This window comes from Stegostoma tigrinum, chromosome 4, assembly GCF_030684315.1.
Source record: "Stegostoma tigrinum isolate sSteTig4 chromosome 4, sSteTig4.hap1, whole genome shotgun sequence".
NCBI lineage: Eukaryota > Metazoa > Chordata > Chondrichthyes > Orectolobiformes > Stegostomatidae > Stegostoma > Stegostoma tigrinum.
Window position 1 is genome coordinate 69,096,569 of NC_081357.1, and position 23,466 is coordinate 69,120,034.

Genomic DNA, 23,466 nt, shown 5'->3' on the forward strand with positions numbered 1-23,466 from the left:
CCTTCTGTCTAAGGTACGCTGGGTAATTCAGAACTCATTTTTGACTCCATTTATTCAGATAAGGAGCTTTGCCCTTTGGAGGCACAAGGTATGTGCCCACACATTGTACCTTGGAGAAGGAAGCGTTTATGAAGACAGCAAACACTTCCTGCAGCATTGCAATGACCTGGCCTGACCAGAACCAGAGAAAACTTGCCCAGTTTGAATTTAATCTATTAACTATGATTGACAGTTTACAGTTCCCGCTGTACTTCAATGCCAACCTCTCAGCAACCATTTCCCTTGTTATACAAATTATTATTCTATTTCTGCATTTTCTTGCATTTCAATCCTGATGAATACATTATAAAAAAACTGTACCTTCAATTTTATTCAAATTATTTGTCCATTTTAAACTTCATCACACTAATACTTGTGGCACTTAAATCTTTTCCTTGTGAAGGTTCCAGTATAGTTACAACACTGGTATCAACCCAACAATGTAAAAAATTGCCCAAATTTGTCCTGTACACAAAAAGTAGGACAAATCCAACCCAGCGAATAACCACCCAAGTCTATTCTCAATCATCAGTAAAGTGATGCAAGGTGTCAACAAGAGTGCTATCAAGCAGCTATCTGCTCAGTGACACCCAGTCTTGGCTCTGCTAAGGCCACTCAGCTCTTGCCCTCATTGGAGGCCTCCATTCAAACTTGGACAAAACAGCTGAACTCCAGAGTGACAGCTCTTGACATCAAGACTTTATTCGAGCAACTGTGGCATCAAGGATTCCCAGCAAAACTGGAATCAAAAGGGTAACGGGGACAAACTCTCCAGTGGTTGGACTCATACTTGACACATCGGTTGTTGGAAGTCGATTATCTTACCTCCAGGGCACCTCTGCAGGATTTCCTCAGGGCGGTGTCCTCGATCCAACCATCTTCATCTGATTCACCATGACCTTCCCTCCATCATAAGGTCAGAAGTGGGGATGTTTGCCGATGATTGGACAATATTAAGCACCATTCACGACTCCTCAGATACTGAAGCAATCCATTCCAAATGCAACAAGATGTGGACAATATCCAGACTTAAGCTGACAAGTGGCAAGTAACATTCATGCCACACAAATACCAGGTATTGACCATTACCAATATGAGACAATCTACAACCACACCTTGGCATTCAACAGTAGAGGAAGCCACACCTCTACATTGGGGAAACCAAGCGGAGGCTTGGGGACCGCTTTGCAGAACACCTCCACTCAGTTCGCAACAAACAACTGCACCTCCCAGTCGCAAACCATTTCCAATCCCACTCCCATTCTTTAGATGACATGTCCATCATGGGCCTCCTGCAGTGCCACAATGATGCCACCCGAAGGTTGCGGGAACAGCAACTCATATTCCGCCTAGGAACCCTGCAGCCATATGGTATCAATGTGGACTTCACCAGATTAAAAATCTCCCCTTCCACAACTGCATCCCTAAACCAGCCCAGTTCGTCCCCTCCCCCCACTGCACCACACAACCAGCACAGCTCTTCCCCCCCCCCGCCGCCACTCACTGCATCCTAAAACCAGTCCAACCTGTCTCTGCCTCCCCAGCCGGTTCTTCCTCTCACCCATCCCTTCCTCCCACCCCCAAGCCGCACCCCCATCTACCTACTAACCTCATCCCACCTCCTTGACCTGTCCCCTCCCTACCTCCCCACCTATACTCTCTCCACCTATCTTCTTTACTCTCCATCTTCGGTCCGCCTCCCCTTCTCTCCCTATTTATTCCAGTTCCCTCTCCCCATCCCCCTCTCTGATGAAGGGTCTAGGCCTGAAACGTCAGCTTTTGTGCTCCTGAGATGCTGCTTGGCCTGCTGTGTTCATCCAGCCTCACATTTTATTATCTTGGAATTCTCCAGCATCTGCAGTTCCCATTATCTCTGTCCACCATCTACAAGGCACAAGTCAGGAGCGTGATGAAATACTCCCACTTGCCTGGACAAATGCAGCCCCAACCACACTCAAGAAGTTTGGCACCATCCACGACAAATAGCCTACTTGATTGTTACTACATCCACAAGCATCAACTCCCTCCACCACCAATGCTCAGTAGCAGCAGTGTGTACTGTCTACAAGATGCTCTGCAGAAATTCACCAAAGATCCTCAGACAGCACTTTCCAAACACACGACCACTGCCATGTAGAAGGACAAGGGCAATAGATAGAGGGGAACATCACGACCTTCCAATTCCCCGCCAAGCCACCCACTATCCTGACTTGGAAGTGCCTCAATGTTCCTTCACTGTTATTGGATCAAAATCCTGGAACTACCCCCCACCTCATGAAATTGAGAGTCATAGAAGCATTGAAGATAGGAACAGGAGGCGGCCATTCGGCCCTTTGAGCCTGCTCCACTATTCTTCATGATCTTGGCTGATCATCCAATTCAATAGCCTCATCTAGCTTTTGCCCCATAGCCTTTGACCACATTCACCCCAAATGCTATATCAAGCCACTTCTTGAATACATTCGATGTTTTGACATTAACTACTGCCTCTGGTAATGAATTCCACAGGCTCAGTCTTTGGGTCAAGAAATGTCTCCTCATCTCCATCCTAAATGGTCTATTTGGAATGCTCAGATTGTGACCCACAGTTTTAGACACACCCAATCAGGAACATTCTCCCTGCATCTACCTGGTCCAGTCCTGTTAGGATTTTAAAAGTCTCTGTGAGATCTCCCTCATTTGTCTGAAGTCCAACAAAAACAATGCTAACCTAGTCAGTCAATGTCTCTTCACAGGTCAGACCTGCCATCCCCAGAATTAGCCTGGTAAACCTTTGTTGCATGCTTGAGAGGAAGAGCATCCTTCCTCAGAAAAGGAGGCCAAAACTGCACACAATATTCCAGGTGTGATCTCACCCAAGGCCCCAGAGAACTGCAACACATCCCTGCTCCTTTATCCGAAACCTCTCGCAACAAAAGCCAACAATACCATTTGCTTTATTTAACGGCTGCTGCACCTGCATGCTTACCTTCAGCGATTGGTGCACAAGAACATCCAGATCCCACTGCACATCCCCCGCTCCCAATTTACAGTTAACCTACAGTAGGTGGACTGCAGTGGTTCAAGAAGGGAGCTCACCATCACCTTCTCAAGGGCAACTAGGGACGGGCAATAAATGCTGGGCAGCCAGCAATGCCCACATTCCTCAAAATGAATAGGAAAAAAAAGAAAGTGTTGTTATAAAATTTAGCTCAGTCAATATTATTTTTCAATTAGGAAGACAAGATAGAAAATATGTTCTGTCTCATTAAAATTTTGATCTCCTTAATGAAAAAAAATCTTTAAATCACACACTGAGAAAGCCAAACATTTGATGATTTAACAAGCAAAAACTGTATAGTAGCCAGCATAGTAACAATTCACACCTACTAAAATGAGAAATTTGTACCATGGTATTCAACACAAATAGTGGGTTTGCCATGATAGACGACTACACCAGGAACGAGACAGTGGAATGTGCAGAGATTCAATATTTCTCCTTCAATCAACGTTAAAATGAATGACCTGGCTGATCATGCACAAATTCTGTGCCATGCTGCCTTTACATGGCAAACACTGTGTACCCTCCAAAAGATAATTTTAATCATAGAGTCTCGACAGTGTGGAAGCAGCCCACGTGGCCCATTGAGTCCACACAGACTCAATGGAGAATATCCCAAGCTGACCCAACTCCCTACTCTACCCCTGTAAGCCTACAGTTCCCAGGGCTAATCCACCAACTACATGCCCTGGATACTACAGGCAATTTAGCCTGGCCAATCCACCTAAGGCACATCTTTGGACTGTGGAAAGAACCCAGTGCACCCGGAGGAATCCCATGCAGACATGGAGACAATGCACAAGCTCCACACAGTCACCCAAGGTGGAATCGAACTCAAGTCCCAGGCACTAACAAGCTGCAGTGCTAACTGGAGTCATTGTAAAACTTTGGGATACCTTAAGATTGTAAATGCAAGCTCTTTCCTCTTCTTTTATACTCATGCTGCATTGTTCAAAAGGTTTGTATTTTCATGAATTAGTGATTCACAAAACAGTTGTTGGTAGAGTTCATTCGTGCAGCACTGGTAGTGATAACAGCAGGCAGAGGTCAATGTATAAAATGATATATTTATCATATCTGCAATCACAATTAAGCAGTTAAACTAAGCAACTAAATGAAAATCAACCATCTTTTTTGATGGCAGCGTTCAGTTAAAATAATTGTTTAATCTAACTGCTGAAAAACAGTCAAGTCTCAGTGTCCACATACCTCAAAGAATTGAGGGAAGACCAGCAGATTTGTTGATGAATGACTGTTCAAATTATACCCCGTGGACCTATAGATAAATCTGCACCTTGGACATACATGGGAGTGATCCTATTTATAAATTCTGTAGGTGAGGGTTTTTTTTGGGGGGGGTGGTGGCAAGCGAGTGAGCGTGAGAGGGAGATAGGTGGGGGTTGGGGGAGACAGACAGAGAGGGAAGTAGGCAAACACGGCTGTTATTGATAGTAAGCCAATACAGAAGTGAAGCTGAATAAGCGATTATGAGAGCCAAGAGTAAGAGTGAATGGGCAGGCTGCGCTGACAGCAACCCATGTCATGTCAGGACCAGGATGTGGGGGGGGTAAAATAAAAATGGAAGGACAGAATCAGGCTTTAAAGTTATTGAGCTTGATTAGATGAGCTTCAGATTGTCGCGCTGACCTGTGAAACCAGCAAGGGCTGAAGAGCCTGTACTGCGCTGTAGTGTTCTATGTTCTATGTTCATTGGTGGGTTGGTACAGACTCAATGGGCCTATGATTCTAAATCACTGCTTCACCTAGCAGGTATGTCTGGGGCCTTGGAGGGTGAAGAGGGAGGAAGTAAACGGGTAGGTGTTACATCTTCTGGGATTGCCATGGGGGGGGGGGGGGGGGGGGGGGGTGTCGAATGTTAGGAATGAGGGAAGGAGGAGGAGTGCTCCAGAGGGAATGTTCCTTGCAGAATGACTGAGAGGACCCTGGGCCATGTCCAACCCATCTCTCAATTCTACTCTCACAACAACAACAAAGCCCCTTGATCCTCATTAGCCACCCTATCAGCCTATGGATCCAAAGGATAATGAGCAGTTATCATTTCCACCACCTCTAGCAGGATGCTACATATTTCCCTCCCCTCCTTTGCCCCCTCTACAGGGACTGTTCCCTCAGGGAACCACTTTTCCTCACTGCTATTAATTCTGATGAGAAGTCACCAGACTCAAAATGTTATCTGCTTTCATCTACAAACGCTACCAGACCTGCTGGGTTTCACTTACAATTTTTGATTTTGTTTCATTTATGATATTAGTTCAACAAACTACAACAGTGACAGATGACAAAGGAAAATTACACGCATAATACTTAAAAAGGAATATAAAATGGGAAAAGTGTACTTAAAATATGTGACAAAAATGCATAGACCTGGATGTGTAAACAGGCAACGCATGGAAGAACTTAAATTTGCATTGCGCATTTACAACAGAAAAACATGAAGGCCTCCCTGAAGTACACTGAAATTTAATACTAAATCACACATTGAGATGCAAAGACGGGTGACCAAAAATATTGCTTAAAAAATTAAATTTAAGGAGTGCTTAAAAGTCATAAGGGAGGGGAGCAAAATGATTTTGCGAGTGAATTCCAGGAAAATAAGATTGAGACAACCGAAGCCATGATCACTACTGAGTAATGAGAATTGAGGTGAGCGAGATCTCAGAATTGAAAGAGTGCAGGTAGCTCAGCATGTTGTAGAGCTGGAGCAGGTTAGAAAAATAGCAAGGGCCAAGATCATTGAAGGATTTTAGAATTTTAAAGCCGAGTTGTCAGACTGGGAGCAATATAGGTCAGTGTGTGTAGGCATCATGGCTGAATGGAGCAAGATACATCTGGCAGCACAGTTTTCCATGTGCTCATATTTAAGGATGGTGAAAGCCAGTCATGAGCAGGAAACTAACTGAATTTCAAGATTCTTAATGTAATAACCTAATGATCTTTCTGGTATCATAACAGGTATTTCAGAAAATCTGCTCCGTCTAACATCCACATCAGCTTATTGCTATTTCTCTGCCTCGCACCTTTTGCTCTATCACACTTTTATATGCTTTCACAGTCTTCTGCTTTTATCTTTTTTCCTTTCGGGAGCAATGTGAGGGGAGGATTTGCAGGGAACAGAGCATCTGGTTGTGCAGGTTGCATAAATCCCACTGGGGGTGGCTTTCTGTAGTTTAGAGGACATCAAACAAAAATGGCAGCATTTTTAGATTAGATTCCCTACAGTGTGGAAACAGGCCCTTCGGCCCAAAAAGTCCACACCGCCCCTTGAAGCATCCCACCCAGATCCATCCCCCTATAACCCACACAACCCTGAACACTACAGGCAATTTAGTATGGCCAATCCACCCATTTTGTAGCAGTAGAACTTTGTCATGCTTTGTGCTCAAATGGCTGCAGTTTTAAAAATGATATAAATGTTTACCTGAATAAACCTTTGTGAAATTTGTCCTCAAGGTTCTCTTCAAATACTTTTGAAAAGCTGCTACATATTAAGGTAAAATGTTCCAGTAACTCAGCTGATTATATGCTTCTATTGCATCACATACTGCATATTCTATATTCAGCTAAAACTCAAAGCTCAGGGCAGAAATATCAAATCCAAACTCAGGTTCTTGGGAGAGGCTGAGACTTTAAAAGACACAAGAAAGAGGCAGTTCAATGGCTAGTCAAGACATGCAGCGGTGAAGTATGGTTCTGTTTTTGACAGTTTAAACCTTTATTTTGAACATTAGAAATTCAGCCGTGGAAAATAAAACACTTTCTTATCCCATAACGTCTTTTGAGTGATTCAGAGGAAGAAATGATACAGAGGCATGTGCTGACACGTCAGACAGTCATAAGACACAACATTAGCAAGTCATAAAATTGGCATTCTGCTTCATTATAGATTGAAAACTTCTGGCCTCAAACAAAAGCTTTGATAGGCAAGGGGAGAGGGTGTAAAATTATAATGCTTGTGAGAACTGTTTTTCAGGGCACTTTGAATGGAAGACACAGCCTACTTCCAAAGACAGGACAAGGCGCTCACTCGTTCTAATTGAAGTGAAGCTCCAACATAATGTTACAAATTGTATATTTAAAAATCAATGATCCAAAAATTCTAGCAGGATACAGAGATAAATTAGGTGGGAATTCAATCACAAGTACAATCTTAAATTATTGATCATCTTTTAGTTATTTTGATTGTCCTAAACAAAATCCAGTTTTGAATGCAAAGAATGGAAGAAAAGGAAAATTATGGAGTAGGAGTACAAAGATTTACTTCATTTGTTTCTGGAGCACAGGCTTTAATGGTAGCCATTCCATTCAAATTGACCTGAAGATTACATTTTCATTGCTGCTGTGGTTTTATAGGTCAATCTGGCTGTGGTATTAGCATCACTTCCTGTGATACAGCGTTACACGGTCTTGCATTCTCTTGCAGCATTGTGTCAAAATGAATGCACAACAAATATTTTTCTTAAATAAAATTTAACAGTTTTCCTACCTCAGCACACTCTAATATTGTTCGGCAACACAGACCAAGTATGTTATAGTTGTTAGATAGTGCACTTCAGGATGTTCACCCAGCATAATGCAAAAAGAAGTCTCAAACACATCACCTCACTACAAGGAAATCCTGGAGTTAAAACGATTGGCCTCAGATTCATTTAGTTTCCATTCTGGAAATTATCCTTCGCCTCCACCAGCTCTCAATCCCCATTAGATTAGACTTTCGATCTTCTGAGGCTCCATGGTGGCACAGTGAAATTCTGTCTAGCTGTCAAGGGCATTCACATGAATTTCAGGAGTGAAATGATAATGTTTAGACCGTGAATGTAACACAATCTGGAGCACAGCAATCCTGGCCAAACCCAATTTAAACAACTAACGCAAATAACAATTTGCACTTATAAAGCACCTTTAATATATTAAAACATCCTGCAGTGCCTCACAGATGCATCATGAAGCTAAATCAATCATCAAGCCATGTACAGTGACGTTATGGAACATGACAATTACTTGTCAAAAAAGGTAGGTTTTAAGAGCATCATAAAAGCCTGCAGAGGAAAAGCAGTTTATGGAGGGAATGCTGGAATTCATATCTTTCATAAGTGAATGCCCAACTACCAGAAGGATGCTAGGAAGCAAGGTGAAGGGATTGTGGAAATTGAGAGCAGCTAGGTAACATAGGAGATTGAAAACATGAAAGAGAATTGTAAAACAAGGCACTGCAGCACTAAATGCCAATACAAGCCAGCAAGCTCTAAGGTAACAGAAATTGGTATACGTTTGAAAATTGCTGAAACTCACTGGAATGCCATATTAACCAATGTACCCATACATTAAAAAGGGCATGGTTAGATTTGAAGGATGGCTATTTGATTTGACTACAATTCCAATGCAACTCTAAACGGCAGGTCAGAAAATGAAACTATCATTTAAATGAAGTAACCCACAATGCCAGGATTACATTTTAACAGATCGGAAACAGAAAGCATGTTAACTCAATTTAAAGATCTACTGTTAAATGATTTACCAATGTCTTTGGAAATCAAAAATTGGAGCTAAGTACTTTACATTGATCAATGTAAAAATAGTCTCTGAGCTACATTTTGTATTTTAAACTATTTGGTTCAATGACAAGTAAGATAGAATCCATAATGTTATAGATTCTAAGTTGGGTAGAATCGAAAAGGGGAACTAAAATTATACAAAAGAGTTGATCTTTAAGTCCCTATACCTAGAAATTTCTTATTAGAGGCTGATGCAAACTAATGTACTATCGCTTTCAGTGACTTTAATTTGTGAGTTTCTTAAATGAATGTACTGAATTTGGACAGTACCAAGTTTATACTCTATTAATAAAGAATGGATTCAATTAAACTGAATAGAAGAGTGCATTCAGTAAAACTGGAGAAGGGGACAAGTCATTAGTACACTGTAGAATAGACACAAGTCAGGCACTGCGAAAATGTAGGTCAAGATAAAAACTGTTTTCAATCCAACTATGAAAAACCCTGAAGGCACAAGACACGACAGAGAAGGCAGGCTGCCTGAGTTCTCCACTATTTGCAAGCAATTTTTTATTATGAAGAGCTTTCGGGCAAGGACACTAAGAAATATTTGTAGCTGCATTAGAATCCAATGGACCCAAGCCATTAATGTTCAGCAGCAAGTAACATCATTATTTGAATTCACAAAAGGATGATGCATTGACCTAACAGAACAGAGTCATTTCTTTACAGAGTTCCAACTGGGCACACAGTCAATAAAAGAGGCACAAAACCACTTTCTTGAGGAAATAAAGAAATCACACCAGCCTGTGAAGTCTTAGGCCTCAAAGAGAATTTTGTGTTGCCCTGGTGGGGAAAGGAACACGGAGTGGTTCTCTTCTAGCTTAATACTACTTGAAGCTTCACTGAAATCTGAAATATTTTAACACATTCAAATTACTGCAACTGAAAAATAACACTGCGAGTATATAACAGGTCTGAATAGGCAATTGTCTTATCTTTTGTCATAACCCTGTACAAATGATAAAAATGTGGAATGCAATCTTTTTATACAAACTTCAAGCGGTATTTTGCACTGGTTGAACTGGATAAGCAATTCGCAGCACTGCTCATGCAATGTTTAGTTATGATCTTGACTATCACTCTTGCCAACACTAGATGTAAAACATGGAAATGTGCTTTGGTGCTCACCACAACAACTCCAATGCAATCCATTTATTTTTGCATTCATTTTGGGTCTGTCAACTATCAGCCATCAAAAATGTAGCCAAAGCAGATTGTTCTGGATAAGCTACATTTGGTTCTTCTTAGGAACATGGAAGAGTTTATTGCAAAGTTTTCGATACGTGAGTCAAAACAGCTCAAGGGTTATTTAACAGCTTTTAAAAAGTTGGTTGGAAGTTCTTGCAGCTGCTGCATTCAGGCTGTCGGTCAGTTAGGAGGAGAGGAGGCTCAATAATCAAATGGAGTTGTTTTATCAACAAGAACAATCCTAGGAACCAATGCATGGAGCCAAGAGTTGGGTTTACAATTTAGAAAAGCCCAAGAAGATACCCAGAGGGTTTAGGGCTGGAAAGAAGCATGGAGCCATTGATATTTCAGTGTGTGCTGAAGGAAACTATCAAGCAGTATTTGCCTGGTGTGGCTGAGAACTATAGAAGCTTAAAAGAAATGAAAGGGTATTGTGAGCGTAGTGACACTACTGCCTGCAAATGGGATGCAACTGTATAGCCTCACGAATCCAGGGGAGTGAAGCACGAGAAAAGAAGATTGCAACAGCAGGAGAGTTGAAGGGGGTGTCCATGGCTTGAGCATCTTCTGTGAAACTTTCACAGCCAGGTCTTCAGAGAATGAAAAACTGGATTCCCTTATAAAGGAGGCAAAGTTTTAATGGCTAGTGTCACTAGCGTGTGCGCACAACCAACCATGTCAAGTGAAAGAGGAATGGCTCAAATTCTGGAATCTGTCTAGAACGCACTCAATATTTCATGTGCTTTGGTGAGATGTTCAACTAAAGCTTGCCTTTTACCCATAATTAACTCAGGCTCACTCTAAGTTACAGTATAATTTAGTACACTGTGTGTTCCATTTTACCATTTCAGCTTGGCATAGTAAAGTTTACTTGCTTGTTCAAAACCATGGAATAAAGTGCCTGTATTCTTCAAGTACCTGGAATCTCAAAATCTGTCAACTCTTTAAAGCAAAGGTACCGAACGCTTGGGAGATTTCATCAGGAATGTAACAAATTGTAACTTTCAGCCCAAAAACCAACATCCAAATATTGCTCAATCACATCTTCATATTTACTTTCACGTTCATTAAAACAGCACTAAAACGGATCAAACATGTCACTCCTTCCAGTCAAATGTAAAACCATGCAGCAAATTTGATGCTGAACATTCCACTGAAGCTCAGCTAAGATGAATAATACAAATCAGGAAGCATCCTTTTTATTGTCACATATTTACCCACATTATCCAAATCTGAACATAAATCAGTTTTCCATCCTTCAGCTCAAAGCTGAATATTCAAAACTTAACATGATTCAGAAATAAACAAAAATCCAGAGGGAATTATCACTGCTTTCAGGTTGAATACTTTTAGTTTAGAAAAATTTGGAGGTTCCAAAGTTATGAATCTTAAGGTCTGTATATCTGATTAATTTCCTCTTGGCCATAGTTCTATGAGTGGCAGGAATTATGAAGAACAGTGGTCATCAATTTATTTAAACCATGCCACTCCTGATCTGAACACCATAACAAAAGGGAAAATACTGTATTTTCGACAAAAATAGACTGAATTCCAGAACTGGTCAAAGCTGACAAACAACTTTAGATTGTACTATTGTACAACAAGAGGAAATACTGTGGTGTACAGCAACTTTTCATCTTTATTCAGTCACTTTTGTAGTGGAGTGTTCAATTATTCTGGCAGCTATTTCTAGCCTGTACGTCTTTATCATATTTCCATTTTCACCTTCAAGGTCTCTGTTTAAACCTTGGAGCTGTGGTTTGAAAAAGAATTTCAAAGTTAACCAATTTCATAGTCATCCTTAAAACAAAAGCTGCCGAATACTCTGAGCACCAATATCTACAGAATCAATGGCAGATAATTGGTTGCTATGTTAGCAGTATTCAGCAAATATTGATCACAATGATGTATGGCAACACTATCATTTTCAAAACAAATCATTAAAAATATTCAATTTCTTTTTGTTCTTTCAGGTTTATTAATTTATTTTAAAATTTATTTAAATCTGAAATAAGTGTGTTTATATCATTTCTAAACTCAGGCTCTTTTTATAGAGTCATGGAGTGATACAGACCCTTCGATCCAACCAGTCCATGCTGAACATAATCCCAAACTAAACTAGTCCCACCTGCATACTCCTGGCCCATGTCGCTCCAAACCATTCCTATTCATGTATCTATCCAAATGTCTTTTATACATTGTGATTCTAACCATATCCACCACTTCCTCAGGGAGGTTCATGCTACATGTGAACCCCACTACATATAAAAAATTTGCATCTCGTCTTTTTTATAATCTCTCTCCTCTTACCTTGAAACTGTGCCTCTTGTCTTGAAATCCCCATACTACAGAAAGGATAACTACCATTAACTGTATCCGAACCTCTCATTATTTTATAATCTTCTATCGGGTCACCTCTGAACCTCCTACACTCCAGTGAAAAATACCCTAGCCTATCCAGCCTTTCTTTCTAACTCAAGACCTTCCATACCCAACATCCTGGTAAATCTTTTCTGAACCCTCTCCAGCTTGATAATATCCACTGAACATTCCACTGAAGCTTAACTAAGATGAATCAATACAAATCAGGAAGCATCCTTTTTACTGTCACACATTTACCCACATTATCCAAATCTGAACATAAATCAGTTATCCAGAGGAGGCCTGTGGATGTTTTCCTAATGATAGGATAGTGTAGGGGGAGGGGCTTAGATTAGTTCACAGGTCGGTGCAACATCGACAGCCAAAGGGCCTGTTCTGCGCTGTATTATTCTATGTTCTATGTTCTATCTTATTGCCGAAATGGTATAGTTTTGCTCCTTCTCTAGTAGGAGCATCCACATACTGATTTTCTTGAACACTTTTGACAAATTCTTCACAATCCAAATCTTAACACTATTGTAGTCCCAGTCTATGCTTGGAAAATTAAAATCCCCTATTATTACAATCTTCTTGTGCCCACATATATTTGTAATCTCCCTATGTATTTGTTTCTCAATTTCCCTCTTACTATTGGGGGAGCCTACAGTACAATCCTATTAAAGTGATCTTCCTTCCTTATTTGTAGTTTCTACTCATTTTCACTGGACAATTTTTCAGAAATATCTTCCTTAGTTACAGCACTAATGTATTCCTTAATCAAAACACCACCACCCACACCCCACCTCCTTTCTTGCCTCTATAGCATCTAAAACCTGGAATATTGAGCTGCCAGTCTCAGCCAAATTTTTCTAATAGCAATGACTTCCCAATCCCATGTGCTTAAACATGACCCGAGTTCTTAGATGTGCATATGGATGATGATGATGATGGGATAGTGTAGAGGGATGGGTTTAGATTAGTTCACAGGTCGGCGCAACATCGACGGCCGAAGGGACTGTTCTACACTGTAATGTTCTATGTTCTACATATGTTCTATGTTCATCAGCCTTACCTGTAAGGTCACTTGCACTGAAATAAATGCAAGTTAGTTCTTCAGATTTACTAAATACTCTAACTCTCATCTTTCTTTTCTAATTTATGTGCTACCCTCACATTCAGAACCTTCCCCATCAACCCGTGTATTTACACTGCTACTTAGGATTCCTCTGCTACCCCTCTTCATCAGTATAAAGTCTCCCTATTAAGATATTGGTCCCTTCCCAATTTAGCTGAGACCCATCCTTTTTGAACAGGTATTTTCTATCCCAAGGACATTCCAATTGTCCTAAGAGCTGAATTCCTGAACAATATACCGGCTCTTCATCAGTTGATTTATCTCCTTCAATCTTTTACTCCTTTCATTTGAGTTTGGTATTGGGAGTAAACCAGAAGTCGCTACATTTAAGGTTCTATTTTTTAACCTTCGACCTAACTTCTTAAATTTACTCTGTACTGCTTTAGTCTTTTCCCTAGAAAAGTTATCCTTACCAAAGTGTACAATAATTTTTGGCTTCTCAATCCCACCTTTCACAAAATGCTTAAAACATAGAGAGAAGTCCTTATTCCTAGCAATATACCATTCTAAATTTATACAACCAGCCAGAGAATCTCTTGTCTATGCCCTGACGGCAGAATACCCTATAACAATGATTCTATTAAATCTTATCAAATGCTGCCCAACGTTAGAAGCATTCCAAATGTCCAATAACTGACTGCCCCTTCCATTTTCTTCAGAGATTATCCCTTTCTCCAGTTCCAAAAAGTGAATATCCATTTGATAGTTCAAAAGTCTCTGGTGGCTATTCCTCTATCTTACCTTGCCTGACAGTCACCCATCTATCTGATTGATCCTGCCGTGTAGTAACATTTCTAAACTTACTAGCCATCTCACTCTGTACCTCATATATGGCCATACTAAAATGAAGCCGACAAACTGAACTTTCAATAACACCATATATATATATAAAATAAACTTTTTTTTAAAATTACCTCCAGAAAATAAATGTTAAATGGTAAAAATTAAAAACATATATATATATATCAAACATTAAAAACTTAAATCAAATAAACCACTTGGCTGATTAACTGAATAAAAAGAAAAAAAGAGTTCTCCTCAATAAATTCCTCGGAGAACAAAAAAATCTTCTTCAGAGCCTATCATGTATCACTACTTCTGAGCCAGGAGGCCTGGTTCAAGTCTGAGCTGCCCTAGGTGGTGTCTAATAATCTCTCTGAACAGGTTGATTAAAAATATCTCTCTAAGAATGAATCCTTCCTTGTTGGGTCTTGCATACCAAGTAAGGAATGATATCCATATTCTAGGAACGTCATTCCTTCACCACCTTTATAACACTTTAAAAATTAATTATCATCTTAATTAATATTAAGATAATTAATTTCAATCTGGTTTTACTTCCTTACGAATATTTTATGCTCTCTAACTCTCGGCCTCAAGTTATTGCAATTTTTTCCTCCATCTCTGTTGGTTTGAACTATAGCCCACCCCAATAGTTATGTTTGACCCTTTATTATCTTGTACTTCCATACAGGTAAATTTTGTGTGTATGACTGGTCACCTTTCATTTTATGGTATTATCAAATATAACTAGTTCACTTTACTTTTATCCCTTCTCCATTTTTTTCCCAATACGGATATTCTGCAATATTTAGACTCCGGCCCAGACTATGCTCAAGCCATGCCTTAGTAACTGTTATGATACCAGTTCCTTACAACATTTTGTTATCTCCAGTTTCCATTTTATTAAGTACACTGTTTGCTTGGCTGTACAGAGATCTTAACTTCAGTACTAGGTCCTTTACTTTTATTTCTTTCACTTTCTTTTCAATCTTCTGTTCTATCACACTTATTTCCTTTGGAAATATCCAAATTACGTCACTATTCAACCAATTCCAGTTCAACATTTACAAACTGAATTCAGTGCTTAATGATTAGCCCTAATTTAAAATCCTGCTTAACCCACAACCCATAGACCGAAGTACAATTTCTGATAGTTAAGAACTATATAATTTTAAACAACCTGTTCAGACATTTTTTTGAGACATCTTTAGGACAGGTGGGACTTGAACCCAGATCTTCTGGCCTGGTGGCAGCAACACTGCCACTGCCCCATAATGCCCCCATACTGGATAACTATAAAATATCTTTTAACATATTAAAACAAACCAAGACAAAAGTGGAACACTTTTGACACATGAAGCACAAGAGGCTTTTACCACAGGTTGTGCTTACTTCAGTCAAAAAGGGAGGGTTGGAAGGGATTAGGGACAGTAACAAAGACAAAGCCAGAAATAGCAGAATGATTAAATTCAAGACTCTCTAAAGGTGAGAATTGGAGGACGAGAGATATGCATGGAGGGTTGTCAGGTTCAGGAAGTTACTGAGAAAGACTGGGGCAAAATTTTGGGAGGGATTTGAAAATAAGTTGAAGAATGTTAAAAACGAGGCAATGCTTCTACATAAGAAAGCACAGTTTGACAGATAACAGGAGATTAAATGAGAACTGGAAATGGGAGATCAGTTGGACGAAAAGAAACAGGGTGTTGGGTTTTTCGAGACGGTTCTGTCATTCAATAACATCATGGTTAAACTTCACCAGTGTTTTTCTGCCTCTTGCTTCTCTCCTGTCACTTCTACATCTGTGTAACAATCTCACGTATACTCGATGACACAGACTCCATTGCTCTCTACATCGGCATATTCCCAGCAGTAATCCACAGAGGGGAAAAAAAAATTAATCACAACTTTTTGTGCCCCAAGTTCCTTGGCCCCATGAATTGCAACATTTTCATACCCACTCAGAACTTTACATGTTTCAAAGCAATCATCTCTCATTCTTCCAAGCCAGACCTACTCATGGAGCCTGACTTCAAAACGGGAGCAGCAATGACGTGGCTGTATTGCACCAGGCTATTCTGGGCATCTGGAATTGAATCCCATTATGGCGGGTAGTGGGTTTATAACGTACCAAACCTGGAACTGAAGGTCAAATAACAATCAAGAAACCATTGGTGCTTGTCATTATAAATCATTTGGTTCACAAAAAGCTTTCCAGGAAAGAAACCTGCCATGCTCACCTGTACTGACCGACATTTGACTCCAGAACCATAACAAAGCAGTAGATTGTTAACTGCATTCTTAAACTGCCTAGGAAGCTTAATATGTACTGTCCCAACACCAGAATGTGGCCAGAGGTGGTGACACAGTGATAACACAGTCAATCAGGAGGCAGCCTGGAAGCCCACAAAGTTGACCCCCAGAATCCATACAGTCTCATGGCATCAGGTTTAACAAGGCAAGGAAACTTCCTGCTGATTGTCTCATACCGTCCAACAGTTGGCTAATGAATTAAGACTCCTCATTGTTGAAAAAGACACTAAGGGCAGCAGAGGCTGGGTCTGCAGCAGGTGGTGAGGGAACCAACATTAGTGTTTCAGGAGGAGTGACTACCAGCACAATCTTTGTCGAGATTAAACCTGTCTTCACACCCAGAGTCCCCTACATGTTGGATGGTACTAGAGCTGTGATAAATGGGATACACTGGCACTCAATCTGCAAACTGATGGCCCAGCATATCCCCCACTCTAGCATTACCATGAAGTCAGAGGGTCAACTGTGGTTCATTGAAGACTGCAGGAGGGGATGCCAGGATCAGTACCACCAGGTAGAACTAAAAACAAAGGCTGGCCTTGGCAGTAACACTCATTCCATGAAATTAACACACAGATAGCTCTATACCACAGCATTCTGCACTGTCTATCAAAATTAATATTATGTTTTTCTCTCTTCCCCACCAAAGTGGGCAAATACACATATCTTACACTCTAGCCCATCCACTTAACCTATCTATAGCTCATAGAAAACCCTGTATTGTCCTCCTAACTTGGTTTCCTACCTGTCCTTGTATCATTGGAAAATTGTGGCCACATTCATGTCAGCTCCCTGATCAAAGTCATGTAAAATGACACCAACGCACTGATCCTTGACAGGACGGCCAGTCGTAGCCATTTGTCAATCTCAAAATTACCCATTTAGCCAGATGCTATTTCCCCTGGTCGTTATACAATACTCAAGACATTTGATTACATGCTGCACCTCGCTTCTCCAAAACACACACATCATGGACCCTTATTTTGCGAGTATCGTTTTGAGGGGTACCTGACTGAACGCTTTGGAAAATCTAAACATTACACAGACTGAACTGTGTTCAAGACCTAAATTTGGCAAACAGGACCCCTGCAGTTTTTTGCTTTCTGTTCCACCATCTTGAATAGCACTGCTTCATTTGCTGTTTGTCAATACTCTGGGACCCTTACAGAATCTAGGGAATTGTGGAATATTATTTCAGCAGGTGTTGTATAAGATAGAGGTTCTGAAAGAGTCACTTTTGAAGTTCCAACAAAGACAAAAACAGAAATTGCTGGAAAAGCTCAGCGGGTCTGGCAGCATCCGTGAGGAAAAATCAGAGTTAACATTTCAGATCCAGGGGCCCTTCTCTCAAACCCTCCTGAGGAAGAATCACTTGAGCCAAAATGTTAACTCTGATTATTCTCCACAGATGCAGCCAGACCTGTTGAGCATTTCCAGCAAATTCTGCTTTGTTTCTGCAGCGTCCGCAGTTATTTCGGATTTTATCTGATGAATCTCTCAACCTTTTGGTGGAGGAAAGGCAGTCCAACAGAGGCCCTGAATGAGACAGACCATCTCCAGCTCCTGACAGTCTTCAGGCATGTAGCTTCCTATTTCCCGCAAGTAATAAATAGGACCCACTTCATCTCCAGAGAGTGATATTCACATTAGTCAGGTCAAATTAATCAGTAAGTAATCGTGCAGATATCATCAGGAGCTGATTTCAGTGTCAAACAAACTCCTGGTTCAACCCCAAAAACTTGTCAGGAAAAGGAATGGTAAACTAGAGGAATAGTGCGCTTGGCTAAAAAATAAACTGTGAAAGGGTCTGAAGTTTTCTAACTTTTCAGTTCTTAACTGAAGGAAACTTGTACTTATTCCATACTGGATATCAAAGTGGCAGTTAAACAATTTAGGTTCAGTGTCCAAAACTGAACAGCACTCAAGAAAGGCGCTGGGCCAAAGTAATGCAGAACAAAACACCTTCCCACTTTTCTCCCCACTTCTCTCTGAAGAAGGGTCTAGGCCCAAAACATCACCTTTGTGCTCCTGAGATGCTGCTTGGCCTGCTGTGTTCATCCAGCTCCACACTTTGTTACCTCCCCACTTTTGTTCCCCAACCATAAAGGCCAACTTTCCAATCACCCTTTACATTAATTTTTGTACCTGTGCACTAAGTTTTGATGAATGCATCCAAATTGCTTTGCTTTCCATCACCCATGGTCCATCAAACGCTAATGACAACATGAGAGGATAGGCACTGCTCCCATCTGAGGGGGTACTCAGGTATTTAACGTCTCAGCCCAATAACAGCATCTGGCTGTGCAGCCTTCTCTTGTACCTGTCAGGAAGGGAGGAAGCTGCAGAGCGCGGGAGCCGTGGTTTACAAAGGAGGTGGAATCTCTGGTCAAGAGAAAGAAGGAGGCTTATGTTAGGATGAGATGTGAAGGCTCAGTTAGGGCACTTGAGGGCTACGAGGTAGCCAGAAAAGACCTAAAGAGAGAGCTCAGAAGAGCCAGGAGGAGACATGAGAAGTTGTTGGCGGATAGGATCAGGGTAAACCCTAAGGCTTTCTATAGGTATTTAAGGAATAAAAGAATGACAAAAGTAAGATTAGGCCCAATCAAGGATAGAAGTGGTAAGTTGTGTGTGGAGTCAGATGAGATAGGGGAAGCGCTAAATGAATATTTTTCAACAGTATTCACTCTAGAAAACAACAATGTTGTCGAGAAGAATACTGAGACACAGTCTACTAGACTAGGTAGGATTGAGGTTCACAAGGAAGAGGTATTGGAAATCCTTCAGAGGGTGAAGATAGATAAGTCCCCTGGGCCGGATGGGATTTATCCTCGGATCCTCTGGGAAGCCAGGGAGGAGATTGCCGAGCCTTTGGCATCGATCTTTAGCTCGTCATTGTCTACAGGAATAGTGCCAGATGACTGGAGGATAGCAAATGTGGTTGCCCTGTTCAAGAAGGGGAATAGAGACAACCCTGGTAATTATAGACCAGTGAGCCTTACCTCAGTTGTTGGTAAAGTGTGGGAAAAGGTTATAAGGGATAGGATTTATAATCATCTAGAAAAGAATAAATTGATCAGGGATAGTCAGCACGGTTTTGTGAAGGGAAGGTCGTGCCTCACAAACCTTATTGAATTCTTTGAGAAGGTGACCAAACAGGTAGATGAGTATAAACCGGTTGACGTGGTATATGGATTTCAGCAAGGCGTTCGATACAGTTCCCCACAATAGGTTATTGTACAAAATGCGGAGGAATGGAATTGTGGGAGACATAGCAGTTTGGATCAGAAATTGGCGTGTTGAAAGAAGGCAGAGGGTGGTAGTTGATGGAACATGTTCATCCTGGAGACCAGTTACTAGTGGTGAACCGCAAGGGTCGGTGTTGGGTCCACTGCTGTTTGTTATTTTTATAAATGACCTGGATGAGGGCGTAGAAGGATGGGTTAGTAAATTTGCAGACAACACTAAGGTCGGTGGAGTTGTGGATAGTGACGAAGGATGCTGTAGGTTGCAGAGAGACATAGATAAGGTGCAGAGCTGGGCTGAGAGGTGGCAAATGGAGTTTAATGCGGACAAGTGTGAGGTGATGCACTTTGGTCGGAGTAACCAGAAGGCAAATTACAGGGCTAATGGTAAGATTCTTAGTAGTGTAGATGAGCAGAGAAATCTCGGTGTCCATGTACACAGATCCTTGAAAGTTGCCACGCAGGTTGACAGGGCTGTTAAGAAGGCATACAGTATTTTAGCTTTTATTAATAGAGGGATCGAGTTCCGGAACCAAGAGGTTATGGTGAAGCTGTACAAAACTCTGGTGCGGCCGCACTTGGAGTATTGTGTACAGTTCTGGTCACCGCATTATAAGAAGGATGTGGAAGCTTTGGAAAGGGTGCAGAGGAGATTTACTAGGATGTTGCCTGGTATGGAGGGAAGGTCTTACGAGGAAAGGCTGAGGGACTTGAGGCTCTTTTCATTAGAGAGAAGGTGGTTGAGAGGGGACTTAATTGAAACATATAAAATAATCAGAGGGTTAGATAGGGTGGATAGGGAGAGTCTTTCTCCTAGGATGGTGATGGCGAGCACGAGGGGGCATAGCTTTAAATTGAGGGGTGAAAGATATAGGACAGATGTCAGAGCTAGTTTCTTTACTCAAAGTAGTAAGGGAATGGAACGCTTTGCCTGCAACGGTAGTAGATTCGCCAACTTTCGGTACATTTAAGTCGTCACTGGATAAGCATATCAACGTACATGGAACAGTGTAGGTTAGATGGGCTTGAGATCGGTACGACAGTTCGGCACAACATCGATGCCAAAGGGCCTGTACTGTGCTGTAATGTTCTATGTTCTATGTTCTAGAACTGCAATGAAGTCACAGCTCATAACATGCACTCAGCTCTTGGCAGTGTCATGGAGTCATAGAAATGTATAACATGGAAACAGAGCCTTCAGTCCAACTCATCCGCACTAGATATCCTAAACTGAACTGACCCCATTTGCCTGCATTTGGCCTGTATCCCTCTAAACCCTTCATATGCACATACAATTACAACATTTTACAGGCATCTGGATGGGTATAAGCCTCCACCAGCACGTCTGGTAGTTCATTCCATGGATGCACCACACTCAGCATGAAAATACCCTTTTAAATCTTTCCCTGCTCACCTTAAACCTATGTTCTCTGGTATTGGACTGCCCCAGCCTGGGAAATAGATCTTGGCTATTCCATGCTCCTCATGATTTTATAAATCTCTATAAGGTTACCCCTTGGCCTCTGACGCTCCAGGGAATATAGCTTCAGCCTATTCAGCCTCTCCCCGTAGCTCAAACCGTCCAACCCTGAAAACATGCTTGTAAATCTTTTTTGAGCACTTTCAAAGTTTCACAACATCTTTCCTATAGTAGGGAGTACTCCAAAAGTGGCCTCAACAATGTCCTGTACAGTTGCACCGTGACATCCCAACTCCTATATTCAATGCACAGACCAATGAAGGCAAGTGTGCCAATCGCCGCCTTCGCCATCATATACCTGCAACTCCATTTTCAAAGATCTACGCACCTGTGCCCCCAGGGCTGTCTGATTTTGATTATTTTGACCAGAAGCAAAAATGCTGACATGGAGTCCCAGTGTACACTTCAATCTCTTCCTCCCAGAAGCAGCAGGCACAAACTTCTTTCCACCTTTAACCCCAATGGCCAGTGACAGGCTCCCAGACGTAGGTGAGAACACCATCAGGATTTATAATGAAAATTAAAATAGCGTAACCACCATTAACAAATTCATGTAAGTGAACACACTTGAAAAATCCATGATCAGGGCATCAATTACTGCCATGAGGTATCAGCCCTCGGGTTCTCTGATCACCTGCACATTCTTGAAGACATTGTCATAGCACATCATCCCGACATATGCATCCATACTTCCAATGCACTCTTTAATCTAACATTTACACAGGTTGTCTTGAAATTCAACCATTTAAATCTCTGTTGGATGAATTAATTAATAAAATATAAATTTGTAGGTCACATCACAAGGTGCTAAACATCACTTTCACAACTATATAAATTCATTTAAATCATGAACAAGATAGCCTTCTCCACTACTAAAAAAAAATTGTTCATTGTAAAAGGTCCCGTAATTGAAACTAAAATTCCATGTTTATTCCTTTACCCACTCTGCACAGAAAGTCAGTTCAGATGGTCACAAAAGAAATGACAAGGTCATTTTAGCAAAAGCTTTCCAATGATTTGCAATCCATCAACTGAGTTACTTTAACTTGGCAACAGCTCCATAAAGTGAAGCTTGTGTTTCAATCTTCTCTTGACAATGCATTGCAAAGAAAATTGGGGTTATTTAGTGTGACTTTAGAGCTACAACCAAAACTATTGGCAGTATCTAACCTTCCCTTATTACCTGCTGAAATGCTTCATCAAAAAGCTGTTCAACACATTAATACTCTACAATATATCTTTGAAACAATTTCTGTCACTTCAGGTTAAAATCTGACAAATGATTTCCATTAAATATAAATTCCTGAAATTCTTCGCAATAAAGCAACTTATTCAGGTTCATGCATTTTATCACCATATGCCAATATGACAGAAACGCTGAAAATTCAGGCTTTTTCCTGAGAATTCTGTTAGACGAAATTGAAACCAAGTCTTCCAAATCAATAGCAAAGCCCCGAAATAGTTGCGCAAATTGTCCTTTTCTCACCTTCTGGTACATCGTACTGCAAATGCAACATATCTTCAGCTCTGACATGCGTCCAATCAAAGTCATCTTCCTGATCTTGCCAATATCCGCATGGCTCCAGGCCTTCATCGAAAGTGCAGCCTCCTGTGACCGAAACAGGAGAAAAAATAAATTGCTGAAGGAATAACAGATCTAACAGAAATATCTGGTTCACCTGACACTTTCCACGTAGAAGTCTTCTGCAAGTCTTACGAGTTGATTTTGATACTTGCGTTGATGTACCTAACTGCTTCTTATCCATTCACAAGACAATTAATTGATCCACACAGCAAGGTTGTACAGTTCTCAATGGTGTCTCTGAACGTTCTCTACCAGTACTCTGTGGTCACATGCAACTGTTTGTCACTATCTGTGAAGCTGGATTTCCTAATAGCATCAGCAACCTTTACCTTCAAATCAGGCAGAAACTATGACCCCTCATCGTACTGTCACTTTATAGTGATAATTCCACTCACAGCTTTTACAATAATAAAATTACTGATTAGAAGATTGCTGTTTGGTAGCACAGAACTGGAGTATTGCTGAAAAAACAATTTATGAATGCTTTTCATCTTGCACTAATCAGGGCATTTTGGCAGGGATACAAATTCAAGGGGGGGAAAAAAAATCAACGTTTATTCTAGATGAATGGAAAGTGCTGATTGCTTGGCAAGTGGGCTCTATTAATACACAAACTCCTGTTATCTACACACAGAAAGAACATGCGTGTCCACTGCACCATTTCAATTCAATCACTGGCTGGTTCATTTCTCAGTGTAATGCCCTGATCAGAGTCAACTTGTGTAGT

The 23,466-nt window shown here is 40.9% G+C and overlaps 1 protein-coding gene across 7 annotated transcripts in view; it reads right to left on the bottom strand.

Moving 5' to 3' along the window:
* Nucleotides 1–23,466, bottom strand: part of ptprk (protein tyrosine phosphatase receptor type K) — a 609,799-nt gene that overhangs the window by 487,545 nt on the left and 98,788 nt on the right. For all 7 annotated transcript variants that reach the window (XM_048530889.2, XM_048530888.2, XM_048530884.2 and 4 more), the window contains exon 2: nucleotides 22,641–22,763. In XM_048530889.2, the coding sequence (XP_048386846.1) occupies nucleotides 22,641–22,763 (123 nt within the window). The remainder of the gene's footprint in view (nucleotides 1–22,640; nucleotides 22,764–23,466) is intronic.